The sequence below is a fragment of the Dromaius novaehollandiae genome, chromosome 14, assembly GCF_036370855.1.
Source record: "Dromaius novaehollandiae isolate bDroNov1 chromosome 14, bDroNov1.hap1, whole genome shotgun sequence".
Lineage (NCBI taxonomy): Eukaryota > Metazoa > Chordata > Aves > Casuariiformes > Dromaiidae > Dromaius > Dromaius novaehollandiae.
Genome location: NC_088111.1, coordinates 20972585 through 20990674, shown reverse-complemented (window position 1 = coordinate 20990674; position 18090 = coordinate 20972585). Strand labels below are relative to the sequence as shown.

Here is an 18090-nt window from a genome sequence, read left to right as displayed (position 1 = left end):
CATAAACAGGAAAACTGCTAATTAACAGCCAACAGCAAAGCTGATCCACAGCAATTTTTTTAAGAAGCCCCTACATCTAAAGAAGAGAGATGCTACTGAAATACGCAGGATTATCAGTTTTGAGCATGCAGTTCATAAAGTGTTTCCCCGGTCTAAAATCCTAAATGAGGTGCAACGTAAACAACCAAGCTGAACTTGAGCTGACTCATAGTGCACGCACACTATTTTGAAGGCAAACGGATAAGAAGTATTCCTAGTACATTAAAAGAGGCTATTTTACTGTAATTAGTGGGTTTTAAAAATGAAATAATGCAATTTGTGTTTGTCATAAGCAAAACTAAATTACTCTCCATAAATGGAGACGACAGCGCTCACGCACGGCAAAGAGGTACTGCGAGGAATAAAGGTGCACTCATATGCTTCCAATCAGTAAAGCTTTGTTCATTCAAACAGTTCAATTGAATCTAATGGCTTTGCTTTTGCAAAGACGATAGCTGCAGAGAGCTTTCTTACCCTCGAAGACTCTGAAACAGCCAGCGATGAGTTTTGATAAATAACACCATTTATTCCTAGATAAAACCAGGTAGTTAGGATTGATAATGTCCATTATCCTGTGGGGATTCTGCTAAACACCACGTATTTCCCAATTATGCTAAAAGTGAGCCTTAGAAGCTCAGAGAAAGACATAGTGTTGCTTAAATTTATATGGAGTCCCAACTTGTTAAAATATGAAAAACACCATACCTCATTCATCTCTGCTTCCAGCGATTTGAATTCTGGCCCACTGTACAATTATACAGCCAGCACACAATCATCACTAAAGCACTGTAAAGTGTTTGCAAGATCATTAATTTTTAAAAGGTAGGCTTTTTCTTTCTTCTCCTTTTTTTTTGTTTTAAATTATCACTCTCATGCTCTCACCTCCTATGCGCATGAGTATCTGGTTGGCACTGGATACTTATTTTCTCCTAAAGACAATTGAAACTGCAGATGCCCAACATCTTGTGTGAAGGCAACGAGTTGCCCAATAATCTCAAAAAGCAAGACTGACTGTCGATATGCCCTATAATAGGCTCCATACCAAAAAAAAGATAGGTTGTATATTCCAATACTTCGAATCAAAGCCAAAAGAAAGCAGGCAAGATCCTCAGGCAATGCACGTTGTCAGAATTCCAACATTGGCCGGTCGCTACAAGGATATGCAAACTTCATTAATTGATACACGGCCCAATATTTTTAGTAGCGGGGGAAAAAGGATCAGAAAATGCTGGAGGTGCAGCAAAATGTAATGGCCAGTGCATAAAGCAACCCTGCTTTGAGATCTTACTGACTTGAACACATGCATTGTTTCCCTCATTTTTTTTGGTCTTAAATTAGAAATGAAATGAGACTAATTGTTTTCCATTGTATATGCAAGGGTGGAGAAGATGCCTAAACACGTACAACCAACAAGCCCAAGCAAACTGGGAGTTTCTGTCCTTGGGAAACAGGAAAGGAGATTTCAGATGGGCTTTTCTCTGGGGTTAGTCTCCTCCATTGACTCAGAGCTTGCCTTCTGTTTGCTTTTTCCTATCCTATCTGCAGGTCCACTGTCCATTTGCTTATCCTATCTAAAGATAAGACAAAGGTCTCCGTTTGTGGTCTAAATAGCTTCTTGCTGTAACATGTCCCCTTCTGAAATAAGTTCAAAACTCCCTTTTAACTTTTTTCTCTACCAGCTCTTTGTATTCTGGCATATGAGGAACACTGGTCCCTGCCCTCTTCTTTCTAACTGGGCTCAGGTTAATTAACAAGCAACAGATTTTTCGCGACTACAGTGCTAAAGCTCTTCTTTTTTTCACAAATTAAAATCAAGGCTGATAGTTCTCCTGGATGATGGTTTTGATGTTACAAAAAACAGCATTTGATCTGTATGGTGGATAATAGGAATTTTAATATCTATTTAATGATTGTTTTCACGTCAGACTGAATTACAATCAGGGATTTGTTTTCTTCTGAAGTGCAGGAGGACAAGGAAGTTTCCAGTGAAATCAGACATTCCCTGTGCTAGACCCAGCATATATGCTTAAAGAAAGAGGCCTTGCTCCAGAGAGCATAAACGTGGCAAAACAGAGCTAGAAGACATTTGAAATAATATCAGTCTCCATTTTACAAATAAAAAGCACAGAGCTGCTGGCGTCAGATCTGTCAACCACTGCAGTCAGAGAGAGCCCTTCAATGACTCCATCAGGTGATAAAATTCAGGGCTGGAAACTGTACAACCTTGAACGGGCTTTCTGCCAAAAATCTGTAGTCCTTTTTTCTCAGCTTTCCCCTGCACAACTTTTTATAAAGCTATCATGCATTTTCAATTCATCGCTTACAGGATCCTGAGAACCTGAAGTCCTGGGACAGACCACAGGAGCGTTACGATTCCTCCGTTACCCGGGGCTGGTGTACTCGGCAGGGTTTGCACACGCTTGTAATACGCTGACAATAATCGTTTGCAAATCTGTCAGATGCTGGCATAAAATTTCTCAGCAAAGCTTCACCCAAATTCAAATCTCATACACTAAAGACTTTTTGAAGAGGTTGTTTTCCTCACTGTAAACCCTCTGCATTTCTGTTATGATGCTGCAGGATTACATAAGTAAAAATGGTCAGTACCAACGTCAGTCACAATCTGATTTCTGTAACTCAGGAAAGAGATTGTCCTAAGAGGAAAAAAAATAGATAAGAGAAAAAACCTCTATTTCTACTACAAATAGAAGTTTTCTATCCAAAAAACCCAAGATATTCTCAGCCCTTTTCAGTAATGCTATTTCTAACAATCCAACTGATGTGACAGAGTACACGGTATCCAACAAATGGCAAATTCAGATGTTCGTGCTACAGACTTAATGACATACAGTGTTTTAAGTAAGCAGCCTGCTCTCTGAAAGTCACACAGTGGGTTAATTTGGAGAATAATGCTGGCAGCAAATTTATTATCTACTGAGAGAGCTTGGGGGCTGCTCCAATTTCAACTGTCTTGTGTTTAGCTTAACCTGCTCATTGATGAAATTCAGTTATTGCATACAATTCCTTTCATTTTGCTTCTCCAAATCCTAGCCTGTGCTGCCTACCTGGACAGCTGGGAAGTCCATCACTGTGGATGAGATTTGCCTTGTTTCTTACTGAGAAAGGCTTTCATTATTTCTATTTTAGATGCAGAGGATCCCTAAAGCCGTACTCTTTAGCCTCTGCATGCTGCTTCTCTCAAAAAAGGAGCTGTAGCAAGCACTTTGTGGCATAGCTGAGAATACACACAACATAAAATCCTTGGAGGTTCAACAAGATCAACATCCAGACCTAATCAGAAGAGAGTACTGTGCATGGAAGCCTGTAAAGAGTGCCTAGGGACCACAGCGTGTACTAACAGAAGCACTGCCTCGTTCTTCCCACAGGTCGGTCATATTTGCAAAATAAAAACCCTAACTGGAGAAGTCACAGAGGAAAAGGAAGGAAACTGGTGGAAAAGGCAAGCTAGAGTAGTTGTAGATGCTTTAATGCCACAGATTTGGGGGGGGGGGGAGGGGGAGGGAGAGGGAGAATGCGCAAGAGAGAGCGTGCGCGCGTGCCTCCTCCTAGGATCCAGCTTCATGCACTTGGATAGCGTGATAAGAAGAACACTAACGCTCCACTATAGGGAACAAAGCAGGAAGAGAATAGATGCTATTCTTCTTTGACCCTCGCTGTGCTTTGCCACAGCTCATATCTACACGACACGAATATCATCCATCTCTTTCAGGAAATATTGCATATTTTATGTATTTCTTGTAATCCACTGACATCACAGCCACCCTGTTCTGTCTTTTTTTTCCCCCTTCATCTCAGTATGATGCACCAGAGTCATTTCTTTTTATAATAGTTGCACTTCTTGTAACAAAAATGAGCCCCCTCCCAACACTGAGTTAAGCTGCTATTCAATCTTCATACTTCATTTCAAATGAGTCTTGTGCTACAGCAGAGATAAGTGAGTCACCCAAATGATTTAAAGTCTTACACATTTATGAAAATTATAAAATCCTTTTCATATGGTGTAGGAAGAGCAACAAAACCACATGACACATGCAGAGGCACAGAACAAACCAGATACCTGCCAGGCATCGCACTGGGAGCTGTGCTCCCATTCTGCACCCCTCTTACATTTTTAGTTCGCCTTTTGAGTGTGCAACAATTCCTCCCCATGATATCCCAATTCTGTGAACTCAGTTGCTTTTTCACACTCCTTTCACATCTGTGTAGTCCTTGTTGTGTCAGTAAAGTTGCTGCCAGTTTTCACTGGACTGCTCTGAGCGAAGAAGCAGGTGCTTCATGACTAATACAGCCCTTACAGAGAAAAGTTAGGGTAACAGCCTGCTAACTAACAATACCAAATGGCATCTGTAAAATTCAGTCAAACATGCAGATGTTGATGTCTCTGGCATATGACCACGTTCATTTAGGAGGCAGAGTGTTTGCTCTTGTAAGCAGTCCCTTAATCAAGAGATTTTACTATGCTGGCACTGGTCAAACCATTGCCCACAGGACAGTTTTCCCAGCAGACAAACAGGTGTAAACAAGGCAAGACTTTTCTGCATGCTGCAGAGCGGAAGGAGGCTAAACACCTTCACAGAGCTTTCACGTGCTCCTTCCAGCCCAGGGGAAAGGAGACTCAAACCCAAACCTTAAGTCTCCTGCAACTCAGGCTCTGTGCTGTGGGCCATTAATTCATTGCCAGATGTGCCTCCTCCTAACCCACAACCAGGCACCGCTGCACTGACCCATCTGCCCCCAGGCTCCCTGTGCTCACATGCCCTGAGGATGAAGGCTAAGCATCCAAACTGTGCTTTAGCTGGACCTGGACCTCCCCATCTTAGTTGCATGATGGCAAGAGCTGTTGCTGTTGAGCGCAGCTCTTGGCACTGGCAGGGCAACTCCTGCCAAACAGCCCAGCCAGCTCACGCACAATAGAACTACGCAGCGCAATTTTGTAATAGGGAAGGCAACTTTGTTTTTCAGGCTTCCTTACTCTCCTTCTGTACCCTCCATACATAAGCAGCTTGTGACAACTCCCCCAAATCTAGGGAAACATGACTCCCAGTGGCAGGTCTTACCAATCTAATAGTGAAAAGCCTCTAGCTTCTTCCCCTCATCCCAGATTTCAAATGAATTACCATACTTTCCTGCGTATAACCACATTCAGATGTCTTGCAAAGGCAGAGATCTATTCAGGCAGAGAAAGCACGCTTTGAGTCTGGGGCAAAAAAGAAATCTGGAACAAGACTTCTCTATATTACTTACACATTCATGCTAAACCACTTTTCCAAGTCTGTGAAGGAAACCAAAAGGTCATATACAATTGTCCCATACAGCAGCTCAGCACTGTATCTCTGTCCTGACACCCAGCTGTTCGCACATCTCCATACATGAACGCAGAACAAAAAATAAAACAAACAAAAAAGAGAACAAGCATTTAGATAAAATACATGAGACTGACAAGCAGATATTCCTGTTCACACAGCTCTTCAGTGAAGGGTGGCTGGTAGATATTCCTGCTGCACACATCAAAGCTGCCCTGACCACACGTTCCATAGGAAATCAAATACCGACTGCCTACCAAGATCTGAATGCAATACAAAACTCACTGAAAGTAATGGATGTGATTTTCATCTAACATATGGGTGGCTTTTCAGTGATTTCTGAAACTCTCAAAAAAGGCCAGTCATTTGGAAGTGACACAACTGTTGCTGCTGTGCCGAAAAACCTGAAAGAAAACAACGCTGGCACTGGTCATTATCTTAAAGACTGAAATCCCTCTGAGCAAACGGTTTTAACCCAGCTAAGAGATACAGCATGAGTCAAAGTGTAATAAGCAGTAAAAATGCTGCAACGGTACACAGTGACCCTTCTCTAAACGGACTTTGTAATGCTCACAAGCAGAGGCATTCCACATGACCCTAGAGCATTGCTTTTGTCTCATGACAATGCCGTGGGGTCTAGCAATTGCAAGTGAAGACTTAAGAGGCCAGGAACAACCGAAGCTGGAATTATGCCATGTTGCCAAGGTCAGAATTGCCATAGAATCCATATTTTTTCAGAGGAGGGCAGGATACTGCATTAGTCACCCTAAAAGACTGCTCCTCCGGCACAAACTGGCTCTGGTTCAGCAGTAACACAGAGGGCCGAGTGCCATCTACTGGGCTGCTTTATCAGCTCTTTCTTGCTGCATCCGGACTTCGGAAACATCTTTTCTCTAAGCGCAGAAAACCCATCCCTGCTTAGACCACTGTCTCAGCCACAGTCACAAGGTAACACGATCCAATGAAGGTATTTCAGTTATAAGTAATTATGAAAGAACCTGTCAAGTTGTGAAGCTGCCTGAAGGGGCCCTGAACTGAGCAGCGATGTGACTGACAGGCTAATAAAAGGAACAGTTCTAGCCGGAAGGAAGTCCGGGTACCAACCCTGCTCAGAAGAGTTGCTTGCAAACCAGGGAGTTCTGAGGCATTAACATACGTGGTCTAAGCTTGTGTGCATAAATACATCAATAATGCTGTTAGCTAGTGAATACTAGTTAGTGAGTACTATAATTATGTGCCAGCTAATGAATACAATAGTAAGGAGGCAGCAGCTCAGGTTCTCCAAAATTTCAGCTGCTGGAAAGTTGTACTCCACCATAGTGTGGCGGTCTTATCAACAGTGTAAATCATGTTTTATTGCTAGCTACACTGTCTGACTATAGAAGCCTGTGACAGCTGAAGGGGTCAAGAAACTAGAGCTAGCTGGAGAGACAGACCTTGGAAGAAAACCCAACACCAGTATCCACAGAAACCCTGGAGGGGCTTCACAGAGCCTCAGAGCTGGCAAATTCTAAGGGAATATAAAAAGAAAGAAAAACAAAAAAGTGAAATTTAATTTTCTTCAGTTCAACAAACAGGCAGAGTAAAAGTTAATAGAAAAGATTTATTGCTTAGAACTGCCTCTGGTTGCGTGAATGGCTGGCAGGAGGGTCACGCAGGATCATTCTGCCAGCTCATCTCTCACCAGCACAGGGAATCGCTTGCCACCTTCACAGAGCTGTGTGTAAATTGCCCGATACAGCTGAATTGCTGAAGCCTCTGGGTGAAGTCTGGATTCCAGAACAGGCAGGAGTTCTGCCATCATGACCTGGACAGAAGCAAAGGAGATTTGTCACCACAGTAGAGCCAGAGCCTTTTTTTTTTTTTTTTTTTTTTCCCCAAAGACTCCATGAAATGAAGTGGCTGCATAAAGAAGTGAAATCTAAGCAGAAGAGCATGAGTAATAAGCAGCTAATTGGTAGATGATAGCTTTCTTTTGTCATATTTAACAATAGCAGAGTTGTTCATCCTCTGCTCACTGAAGTACACCAGCAGCCATTCAGTGTTTCTAAATATGCAGGATAAATGGTAGTGCTGTTCCTCCACTACCTCCGACAGCACTGTTACTGCAAAGATGGCCCAGTGCTGGGGTGAGACCAGCTTCCTATGGCAAGCTGACGGCAAACATGCATGAAGATGCCGCTTTGAGAGGTCTGTGACCACACAGTGGACAGCTTTACACAGCACTGGTAAGTCCAACCCTTCGCTTATGACTGTTCTTGTCACTTCCCATTTGGGTTACATTAATATGGGACAGATGTGCAAGTGGACAACTCCAACCCACGCAGAATAAAGCTGCACCTCCTTCCTGGCAGCAGCACAGCTTACTGGGGATGCTAAAGCTGTCCTACGTTCCCTGCCCTCACCTCTGGCTTATTAAGCCTAGCTTGTAATGTCAGTCCACACTCTCAAAGGACTCAATGGCCCTGTCTCAGCATAACTTACAGCTCAAAGCTCTAGGATGATGACTGTGACTGACAACTCAAGCACAGGAGAACTCACTAACAGAGGAAGAAAACAAGCTTTTCCTTTGCCAGTCTTGAATTAACCCTCAGAAACGCATTTTGCCCCACACAGACAACTCCAAACCTCATCACCTTCCGCTTAAAGTTCCAGGGACTTTTTTTTTTTCCTAGCTGGCATCTGCTAATGAACTCTGAGCACTCTGTGCATCAGAACTGCACACAGCCTACCGTACACAGCTCTCACGAGAAGAGCAGACAATGGAATGCACATGATAGTCGCATTTCTTAAAGCATGCTTCAGTAGTGGAAACAAAAGAAGAACTAAACAGAATGAAGTACAAGACACCTGCAGGGAGCCAGAAGTTGTGGGTTTCCTCTCCTTTTCTCTGCAAGTCTGTAGGAGGCAAGGACAGGACACAGCTGCTAATCTTTGGAAAGAATTTTAAGATCTGTAAAAATAAAGAGCTACCTAAGGGGAAAATTGGCATATGAAGTGCTACACCACTCCTTTTCCTAAGGGAAAGCCCCTTCTCTTTTTCGCCTGCCTGCTCTGCCCTGATGCATGAGAATAGGGGGAAACAGACCTTCACCATCAGAGACAGGCTAAGAGTCAACAGGACTTACTATGATTCTTGGCATTCCTCCATAAAAAGGCAATGGACAGGCTTGGCCCAGAAGTATATCTCCTGGGTTTGAAAGGACTCGCATATCCTATACCAAATCTGTTCACTTTTCCTCTCCCAGGAATTTCACTTATCTTGCACAGTCTGTGTAGGACTACTTCAGATATTCAGAGCTTACTGAGTACAAACTACCTGTCTATAGATACATGTGCGGAGGGAATAGGGCCAGTCAACACAGTATCCAGGCAGAAGGCTTTGGTCACTACTGCATTTTGGGCAGGTAAAAGGGAAAACCCTACAATCCATAGTTCAGGGGTATAGTGCTAAAAGTTTGCTGCCTGCCTTCACACAGGACATCTTCAGCCAGAGGGAGAAGTGCACTCAGACACCACAGTAACTCTTCCTCGGCTTGTAAAAATTGCTTTCCAGTGTTTCCATTGTTCAGGTCAATGGCAAAGGGTAGGTCACGGGCAGAAGGTAGATGTGATTTCAGAGATCATCTCTACCCTTTACTGTTTCTAGTTTGAGAAGAGCAAGTGATCCCTGCGCAGCAAACACCCTGTTCAGGCTAGTGGAGAGACTGACCTCCTATCATGTTCTTACAGTCTCAGAAAGGTAAAGTCAAGATTAGCAGCACAGCACAGTCGTTTGAGATTAAAAGGACAAGAACAGACAGCAGAGAAACTCACTAGTCGAAGAGGTCAAGTAGGAGAGGATGAGAGAGTGGGTGCCGTCATAGGACAGTAATAAGCCACTAAAAGGGATCTCCAGGCATCAGCAACAACCTCTGCCACTCCCAAACTCCACAAGAGTAGCCAAAAAGTGATCCAGTTTTCCTAGCCTCAATCAGTTAAAACCAAAGATTAGAAGTATGCTGTAATTCACTTGGAAGTTATGACCCAGACTATGCAGGAGTGGGTCAGACATTTAAAGCTATCTGCTCTGTCATTAAGAAAAGAAAGTCCATTCTCTACAAAGTAAGTGAGGCACTGACAGGACTTGGACATGAGGTATAAATATAGAAACATCATTGGGAGAGTTTGCTGGGCTGCTGCTTCCCCATCAAGACCCACTACTGCCAGCTGTTGCACCACAACTGCCCTTCTCCACCTCTACACACTAGCACTAACGCCCTTAACTCACCTTTTGTATGGCAATTTCCTGGTTCAGCATTGACACTTGCATCTTCAAGGCAAACAGGTCCCTCAGCTCCTGGAAGCTGGTATAACAGAGGAGAGGCTCAGCCAACACACCTGTACTGCCACATGCCTGACCCCAAGGAGGAACAGAGTCTGAACAGCAGCTTCCTGCATCCCCAGTGCACTCTGGACACAGCCTCATCTGGGACTCTGCAGCTGTCAGGGTGGAAGAATTGGTAGAAGGCAAGAGTATGCAAGTTAGATCTGTATTTCCAGAATTTGGGATCTACTTACTGTTCCTGCAAATGAATGACTAATGACATTATATTACTCAGGGTAAGCCCCCACACATAGCACAGTCAGGACATGTTAAGCCATGGCATGCAGTCTCCCAGCTCTCTCAACAGTTGAGCTTGGAAGGGGCCTTTGCAGATCATCTAGTCCAACTGCTCTGCTCCAGCAGGGCCACCTAGAGCAGGCTGACTGTGTCCAGAAGGCTTCTGAGTATCTTCAAGGATGGAGACATCACAGCCTCTGGGCAACATGTGTGAGAGCTCAGCTGCCCTTGCAGTAAAAAAGGTGTTTTCTTACATTCAGACAAAGCTTCCTGTGCCTCAGTTTGTGCCCATTGCCTCTCATCCTGTCACTGGGCACCACTGAAAAGAGTCTGGCCCTGTCTTCTTTACACCCTCCCTTCACATATTTATACAAGTTGATAACAACCCCCCTGAACCTTCTTTTCTTCAGGCTAAAGAATCCCAACTCTCTCAGCCTTTCCTCATAAAACAGATGCTTTGGTCCCTTGTACTGGAGCCTGTCCTGGTGCCTGGGGTTATTCTTCCCCGGGTGTAGGACTTTGCACTTCCCTTTGTTGAACTTCATGAGACTCCTGTCTGCCCATCTCTCCAGCCTGTCGAGGTCCCTCTGAACGGCAGCACAACCCCTCTGGTGCATCAGCCGCGCCTCCCAGTTTTGTATCATCAGCAAACTTGCTGAGGGTATGCTCTGCTCCATCATCTAGATCATTAATGAAGATGTAAAACAGTCCATACTGGACCCTGTATTGACCCCTGGGGTTCACTGCTCATCACTGGCCTCCAATGAGACTTCGTGCCACTGATCACAACCCTCTGAATGCAGCCATTCAACCCCTGTGTTCAGTTAAAAGCCTCTCCTGAACACACATAGGTGGTAAACAGATACCATGGCTTCACTTCCCACCAGACCAAATTTTATATTCCACATTACCATTAATGATAACCGAGAGAAAAGCTATGTTGGTGCACAATGTTCTGCTCACAGATGCCAGGCTACCGCTCAAACACAGCTAGCCACATTCAGACCTGACTACGAAAACAGGGACTGTCCTCACCTTCTCGCAGGAGCTGCAGCTTATGTAAGCACTGGGATGCTATGGTTTGCAGACCCTCCAGGGTCAGAAGGCTTTCATACTCTCTTTGCAGAGTGGGATGGTCTACGAGAGAAGCATAGAGGAAAGCTAGCAGGCATGAGATGAGCACTGAAATCTTCTCCCAAACACCAGGTTACTAGGATGGTTTTGGGTTAACCAGCTCTCATTTTGGGCAGAGAAGGTTCCTGCTCCTGTCCCTTGTGTCCAGCACATGCCAGGAACACAAGACAAACACATAATTGGAGCCTTTTGGAATCATCTTATTTCCCCCAACCCCTGCCTTTATTTATTTTTTTTACCTGCATGCTCAGCTTCCACACACTGGCTGAGAAGGGAGGGGACATTCTGCAGGACCTTTACTTCCTCCTCTATCTCTGCAGGACTGAAGGCTGGCATCGGTGAACAAAACTCAAACAGCAGCAGCTTAAGGAAGGTTTCACAGCACCAACATGGAATAACTCTGTACACCACCCTGAGCCCTGGGCCAAGATAGCAAGAATCAGGGGCAGAGGGCAAGCAGGCCTTGAAAGAGCAGCGTGGGGAGTGTGCTGAGGAGAACACAGGGACAGCTGTACGTGGAATGCTCACCTCACAAAACTTTTGATCCAGACAAATAGGACCATGACCATTAAAGATCTGCACTAGAGAAAAAAAAAATTCCTGAAGACACAGCTTGAACTCTTGTTATTGGAGGTATAACACTCTCCAGGTAAGCACACGCCAGATACGGTTTGAGCCCAATGCCTGCCGTATTGCATCATGTCCTCTTAGAGGGGATGGTGAGCTGAGGAAGGATACAGTTGTCTGGATTCTCTCTATAAAACGGTTCCTTGCAGCTGCTGCATCTGCACTTGACTGACAGAGACGACAATTCTCCCATGCCCTTAAAATTCAAATGGGGCAGGAAGCAGAGGAGTTATGCTCTTGGTACTAGACAACACTCACAATGAGCTGCAAAACACCAATGACATATCAGTGCTTCAAATACAATCATCTTCCTCACCCCTTTCTTTTACTAGAAAAAACAGGCTGTTTATCAGCTATTCCCCCCATAGTTTTGTCAATCAGTATTAGATCAACAAGGACATCCTGCAGAAAGCATTAGATACTGCAAAACACCTATGTTATTTCTTTCAAATTGTTTTGAGGGGAAGGATTTACAGCCATCAGAACAAACACCACAGTGCTACAAATTAAGCAGAGTGTGAACTTACAGCACATCAGCAGTTCTGCTGTACACAACCTGTATTATGTTTTTATCCCACAGAATATGTAACAAAGCTTCCCTTCCTTTCTCAACTGCTAAGCCATTTACATTTTTGAACATCAACTTCTTTAGTAAATGTGTGCATAAAGGAGTTACCATGGTAGAGCAGTCACAGGACAAATTCTCACTCTAGCTTTCAGCACAGCAATTCCTTCATAAGCCAAACATCCTTGATACTCTCCTTTAATCCTTACTTTAGGACACAGTGATACATTTGGCAAGCAGCATGAGAGCAGTGCATCAGTACCAGGGACTCAATAGAACACAGGGGTGTTCTATTCTTATGTTCTGTCTTTAAGACAGTATCAAGACTAAGCTGGCCAGGACCTTTTATAAAGGTCCAATTTTTAAAGTAGATGCCACGTAAATAATGGAGAGATACCAGAGAAGTGCATTTCATTTACAAAGTTCAGCATCACCACTGGCACATGGTCCCCATGTCATCCATTACTTAAAGAATTGCTTTAAAGAGCCAGTGCTTCTCAGCCATTCTCCCCAAACCTGCCACAGCAAAATGAAAGCCACCAGGAAGAAGTTTAAAACGGTTACACAGTACATGACTGTCTAACCCAAGTGCCCCTGTGTCTTTTCTCCATCATGATGGATCCTTTAAATCATGACAGAAACTGCAGTTTTCAGAAACATGTTATGAAAAGAAACAGCAAGATTAACAGAATAGGAAAGAACAGAAGTTACCAGGCAAGATGCATTCCCTCTATAAGGGATCTTCAGAGCAAAGGGTATTTCCAATTTGTCACTGATTTGAAAGTAATAGCAAAGAATGTAAAATTGCATCAGAGTAATTAAGACGCTGAAGGGCTCAATTTACTAGGGAAAATTAAGAGAAGCAAGTCTTTACAACTTGCTGAAGGGCAACTAACAAATTGGTGTCTAAGTGACAGTTCTCTAGAGGAGGAAGAGGAATTCTGGAGGATACCACAAGGAGCTATAGCTAGATTGTGTTTAAGCTTAAAATCTGGACAAGCCGTAGTGACAAATCTGCTAAGCTATGGTAAGATTTTCCAAAGGAAGTGCTGGAAGACCCTTACTGGGAACAGTGGAGAACAAACTAAAGCATTGAGTTCACCAAAGCCAACTGTCTGCACCATCAGCGTGGAAACACTGGAATTGGCTGTTTGAGACAGTACGTTAAGCAGGAATGCAGCCTCACACAAACACAGCCACAGTGCTTCTGGGCTAAAGAGGCAAACCAGTTGGGTGGTTCAGGTTAGCAACAGCTCCGGAAACTTGTTTCATTGCACAGGGCATACAGGGACCCCAAAGGGTTTCCTGCCTTCAGCTAGGATATAGTATCAGCAAATACTTCTGCAGTCTTGCAAAATCTGTGGTTAAAGCATCCCATTACCTTTATAACTTGGTGATTAACAGGAATTAGCACTCTGAAAACAAACAAAACTATTGGCTAGAGTAACATGAAAACACTCTCAGAAGTAGCCTTGCTTAGATACCTTGTATTGAATCAATCCTCCTGCTCTGAATTCAGGCCTGACACACTGCTGGGTCAGTGCCCAGCTGTGACCCAGTAACCAGCCAGGTCTCTTTCCATCTGGCCTCTCTCCTCATAGTCCTTAAGCAGAGGGTAGCTACAGACAGGACTGGTTAAGCTGGGCTTACCTGGAATTCCTGGAATAGGCTTTCCTATAAGGAAGTGGAAACTTCAGCCGGGATCTGCAAAACAGGAGAATCATCAGTGCTGACTGCCAGAGGGCAGCGGAGCCTCACCTTCAAATAGAGAAAGTGACATCTTCCATGACAACTAAATTAATGTAAAATTTAGACAAAATGTCAACAACCCTAGAGACTGAATCCTCCACTGTCTTCATCGTGTCCACGATGAAGGGGAATTAGTCTGCTCATTCATTTCATAAATGTCACAGGTCTCTTGGAAGAGCTCTTACATCCTCCACGAGCGGTCAGAGATTCATCCAAGGGCGAGAGGCAGTGGGTGGGAACAAAACCCTGACAAAGCCTAGTATATACATGGACATAAGGTCTTCAAGGGAGCTAATAGGAATAATCACTACAGCCATAGGCACGAGCAGATCTCCTCTAGCTATACTGCCACACTGGAACATGACAGATTTGCCTAGTACCATGAGATACTCAAGAAATAGGAAAGGGACATTTCAGTGCACTCTGGGAACAGGTATTTCAACCCCAGAGCAGAACCAACCCTCACCTGTATTGCAAAAATGTACGGGCTGGCAGTTATATCTAACTAGAGTCACATGCAAAGTATGAAGGCAGGACAACAGTTAGGATTTTAAATAAATAAACATTTGAATCCAGATTCCTGTTCCGCCAGCAACTGTCACTCGGTGTCCCGTGTCCATTCCAAGAGTACATGGACAGTGTTAATCTCCTCCCTTTACTGATACGAAAGCTGGGTTGTAGCAGTTGTAGAACCATTTCTCAAGATTTCCTGGTGCAGGTGCATATCAGACTTGAACTTCATTGTTTCTTTAAAGTGAAGAATATATAGAAATGAATACAGAAATTGTTTGAACAAGACAGACTGATCTGAATGCAAAGCCAATCTTCTAAGTATTATTTTGCTATTTTTCCACAAAGCATCTCAGTAACATCAACTTTATTATTCTTATTACACCAAACATCTGAAACAACTGCATTTTAGTCAGTACTGATGTGTATAGTTATACAAGAGCAGTATCTCAGAGGTTAAAGGAGAAAGTATTAAATCCACATACCATCTTTCCAAACTGCTTTTTTTTTCTTGAGAGAGAAATAGTTTATGAATTATATACATCTTTGTTTAAAAAAGAAACAAACAAAAAACACACTTTAACAGAGAAATGGAAAGCTCAAGAAAACTTTTCCGAGCCAGCTTTCCAGAACAGTCACAGCAGGCTATAAAATATCCAAAGTCTGGATTAAAAGACTTTGGAAGTTCTAGCCATCCAACAGTAAGCCCTTGCAATGGAAACGCTTACTCAGTAAAGGATCCTTCCCCCGAAAAGAATCTGAGGAGCGCTGAAACCAAACTGTGTCCTACAGAACAGTACAAGAGAGGCCAGCCTTTGCAGATGCACAAGTCTATACGTCAAACACAGCAAAACAAAGGTGCCCATCTTTCAGTACTTACCCCTTCTCCTGGAGGGTGTCTGCCTGAGGTGAGCTGTTCCTTCCCAGAGCATCTTCAGTTGTATGGTCCTCCTTTTTGCTGGACCCTCCCAGAGAACCGCAGCCTTCCTTCCCTGTATCAAATAGCTGCCTGCCAGCAGCTACCAAGTTCTTTCCCCCAGCTGAATCCCCTAGGGAGACACTCTGCTGCTCAAGCAGGCCACATTTGGACAAGCCATCTGTCTTTTGGGATTCAGCTGCAGCACAGACTTCTTGGTTACTGGCACTGATTGTTAGCCTATGTCTCCTTGCTTGTTTGGAAGCCACTGCTTTTGAAGAGCTCTTCCCAGCTGTCCTAGGAGCTTGAGACATACATCTGGCTGGGGCTTTCCTATGTGCTTTTTTCACATCAGGGTCAGTCCTATAAGGGGCTGTTAGCAGGTATGAAGAAGGCTTCTTAGAAGAGGTAGGTTTTCTGCTTACAGCTTTCACCTTGGTGGTCACAGGAACACCCTCACTGGACACTGGCACTTGCTGCACTTGAGCATTCTTGGGAGCAGGTCCCTCATTTGCAGCTTTCTCTCCTTCCCTAACTCCCTGGGCCTCTACTGAAGTTTTCTGGATGCTTTTCCTGACTTTCAAGGCCTTTGCTAAGGCCCTGCTCAGCAGCTCCAGCTCCTCCAGCTCCTTGGGTGAAGGTCTGCTCTCTGCAAGAGGAGAGGATGTATTAGAAGGTGAAAAGTACGGTCCAAACCTGGATCTTCCCCATTTGTTTCTACACTGACTCACTCCTCCAGGTGTTGCAGAAGGAAACAGAACCCACCAAAAGGCGCTGCGGGTCTTGTGGCCTCACTCCCACAGTGCCTACACAGAGGATGCCGGTAGGCTTGCCAAAGCCCCCAAAACCCAGGATGGATGGGAGTCAGAGGAGAAGACAGTCCTCCAGAGCCAGCCATCCCTTTGCTAACAACTGACAGTCACCAAGTATTGGTCAGGCCTGCAGATGCTTCATCCCCGAGCTCAATAACCATGGCATGACTCCAAACTAACACCAAGGAAGCCAGTAAAAAGGAAAAGCAGAGGAAGGCTTCAGCTCGACACAGACCACCAGAAGAACTTTTAACGCCAAGGCTGGCTCAACCCCAGCCAGGCCAAGGACCTGCGTGACGCGGAGAGGTGCCAGGCCACGATGAAAGCGCTCACCTTGTCCGTTGCTCGAGCTGCTGTCTGACTTCTGCCGCTCCTCATCTTCGGCGTCCCTAGGCAGGGCGAAACGCAGAGTGCCAACAACCGGCACCGCTGTACGCTGGCGGGTTCGGCTCCTCCGCGCCCACCGTCCCCGGGCCTCCGGGGACGCAGCGGAGGTGGCGGCTCGCACACCCTGCCTCCGGCCGCCCTCCCCCGGGGCCGGGGGGCCCGGGCGGCACCTCGGGGCACCCCTCACCGACGCCGCTCACGGCGCACAGCGGCTATTTCTCCGCGGCAGCCCAAGGAGCGGGAACGCCAGAAATCCCTGCTGCGACACCAACGCGCTCCCACGGGGCGCCCGGCGCTGAGGGCGCCCGCAGAGGGACGCGGCCTCCCCCCGGCCCCGGGGCCCCGCGCCCGCCCGGCACTCACCAGCGCCCCAGCAGGGCCCGGCCCCGCGCCGCCTGCCGCTCCAGCTCCCGCCGCCGCTCGGCGCCGTCGCCCAGGGCCGCCGCCAGCGCCGCCGCCAGCCTGCAAGGCGCAGCGCTGTCAGGGCTCCCGCCGCCGCCGCGGCCCCTTCCGGCCCCCCCCCCCCCAGCCCCGCTCTCACCGCCCGCCGCAGCCCGCCGGCAGCATGGGACGGCGGCGCCGCCACCCGCGGCCTCCGGGCAGTTCCTGCGGGGCGCCGGCTCCCCCGCGCAGCCCCCGCTGCCTGCGGCCCTGCCAGGACCTGCGGGCGGGGCCGCGCTGTGGCGGGCGGGCGCCTGCGCGCGCGCCGAGGCGGGAGCCGGCTCCTCGCCCTGGCGGCTGGGCCGGGCGCACCGCGCATGCTCGCGGAGAGGCGCCGCGCCCGGGAGAGTGCTGCGTGCGCGGGCTGGGCCGTCTTCGTGGCGGGTTGCGGGGGGGGGGGGGGGGGTCAGAGCTGGCAGACGTCGCTCCGGACACCCCGCTGTGCAGCTGGGGGTCGTGAACTTCAACCCGTGTAGGGCGGCGGGGGCGTCCAGAGGTCTCCCGCCCACCCCAGGCACGCAGGGCCTCGTCCAGCCGCGTCTTCAGTATCTCCGAGGTTGGAGATTTCTCCTGCCCCCAGGCCCTGTCTCAGTATTTGACACCCCCTTGGGCAACAGTTTTAGTCGTGTCCCGACTCGGGCCTCTCGCCCTTCGGTGCCCCTCCGAGGAGAGTCTGCCGCTGCCTGCGCTGCCCCCTCCACGCACTGGCTGTGGCAGCAGCGAGCGCCCGGAGCTGATCGCACAAGGTACTGTGGGCTGCCACACAGCCTACTTCCAGCTGAACTTTACCCCTTTTGCCTATGCGAAGACTGTTTTTCCTTTTTACAGACTTTGCAACAGAATTTGAAAGTTATCCTGGCCTCTTTCTGGCTCACAGCTCACAAATAAGTACAAGTTTGCTATCAAAACTCTGTTAACAATTATGCTTTTGAGGCCTGAGCCAAGAGAGGATCTGGCTTGTTCTTCCATGGCTGACTGGGCTC

General features: G+C 46.6%; 1 protein-coding gene across 3 annotated transcripts; it reads right to left on the bottom strand.

Annotated features, from left to right (window-relative positions):
• Positions 1-6946: 6946 nt before the first annotated feature.
• TEDC2 (tubulin epsilon and delta complex 2) lies at positions 6947-17425 on the bottom strand. Of its 3 annotated transcripts, none has more exons than XM_064520677.1 (10): positions 17208-17425; positions 17030-17128; positions 16613-16668; positions 15432-16116; positions 13943-13996; positions 11839-11923; positions 11340-11448; positions 11002-11103; positions 9634-9845; positions 6947-7170 (listed from the first exon to the last, which is right to left on the bottom strand). In XM_064520677.1, exons 1-10 carry the CDS (start codon positions 17231-17233, stop codon positions 7024-7026), a joined length of 1575 nt encoding a protein of 524 aa, XP_064376747.1. In that variant the 5' UTR covers positions 17234-17425; the 3' UTR covers positions 6947-7023. The 3 variants fall into 3 exon arrangements, with proteins under 3 accessions (XP_064376747.1, XP_064376746.1, XP_064376748.1); XM_064520676.1 differs by lacking the exon at positions 6947-7170 and adding an exon at positions 7222-8261; XM_064520678.1 differs by lacking the exons at positions 6947-7170; positions 9634-9845 and adding an exon at positions 9852-10646.
• Between the last annotated feature and the right edge of the window lie 665 nt (positions 17426-18090).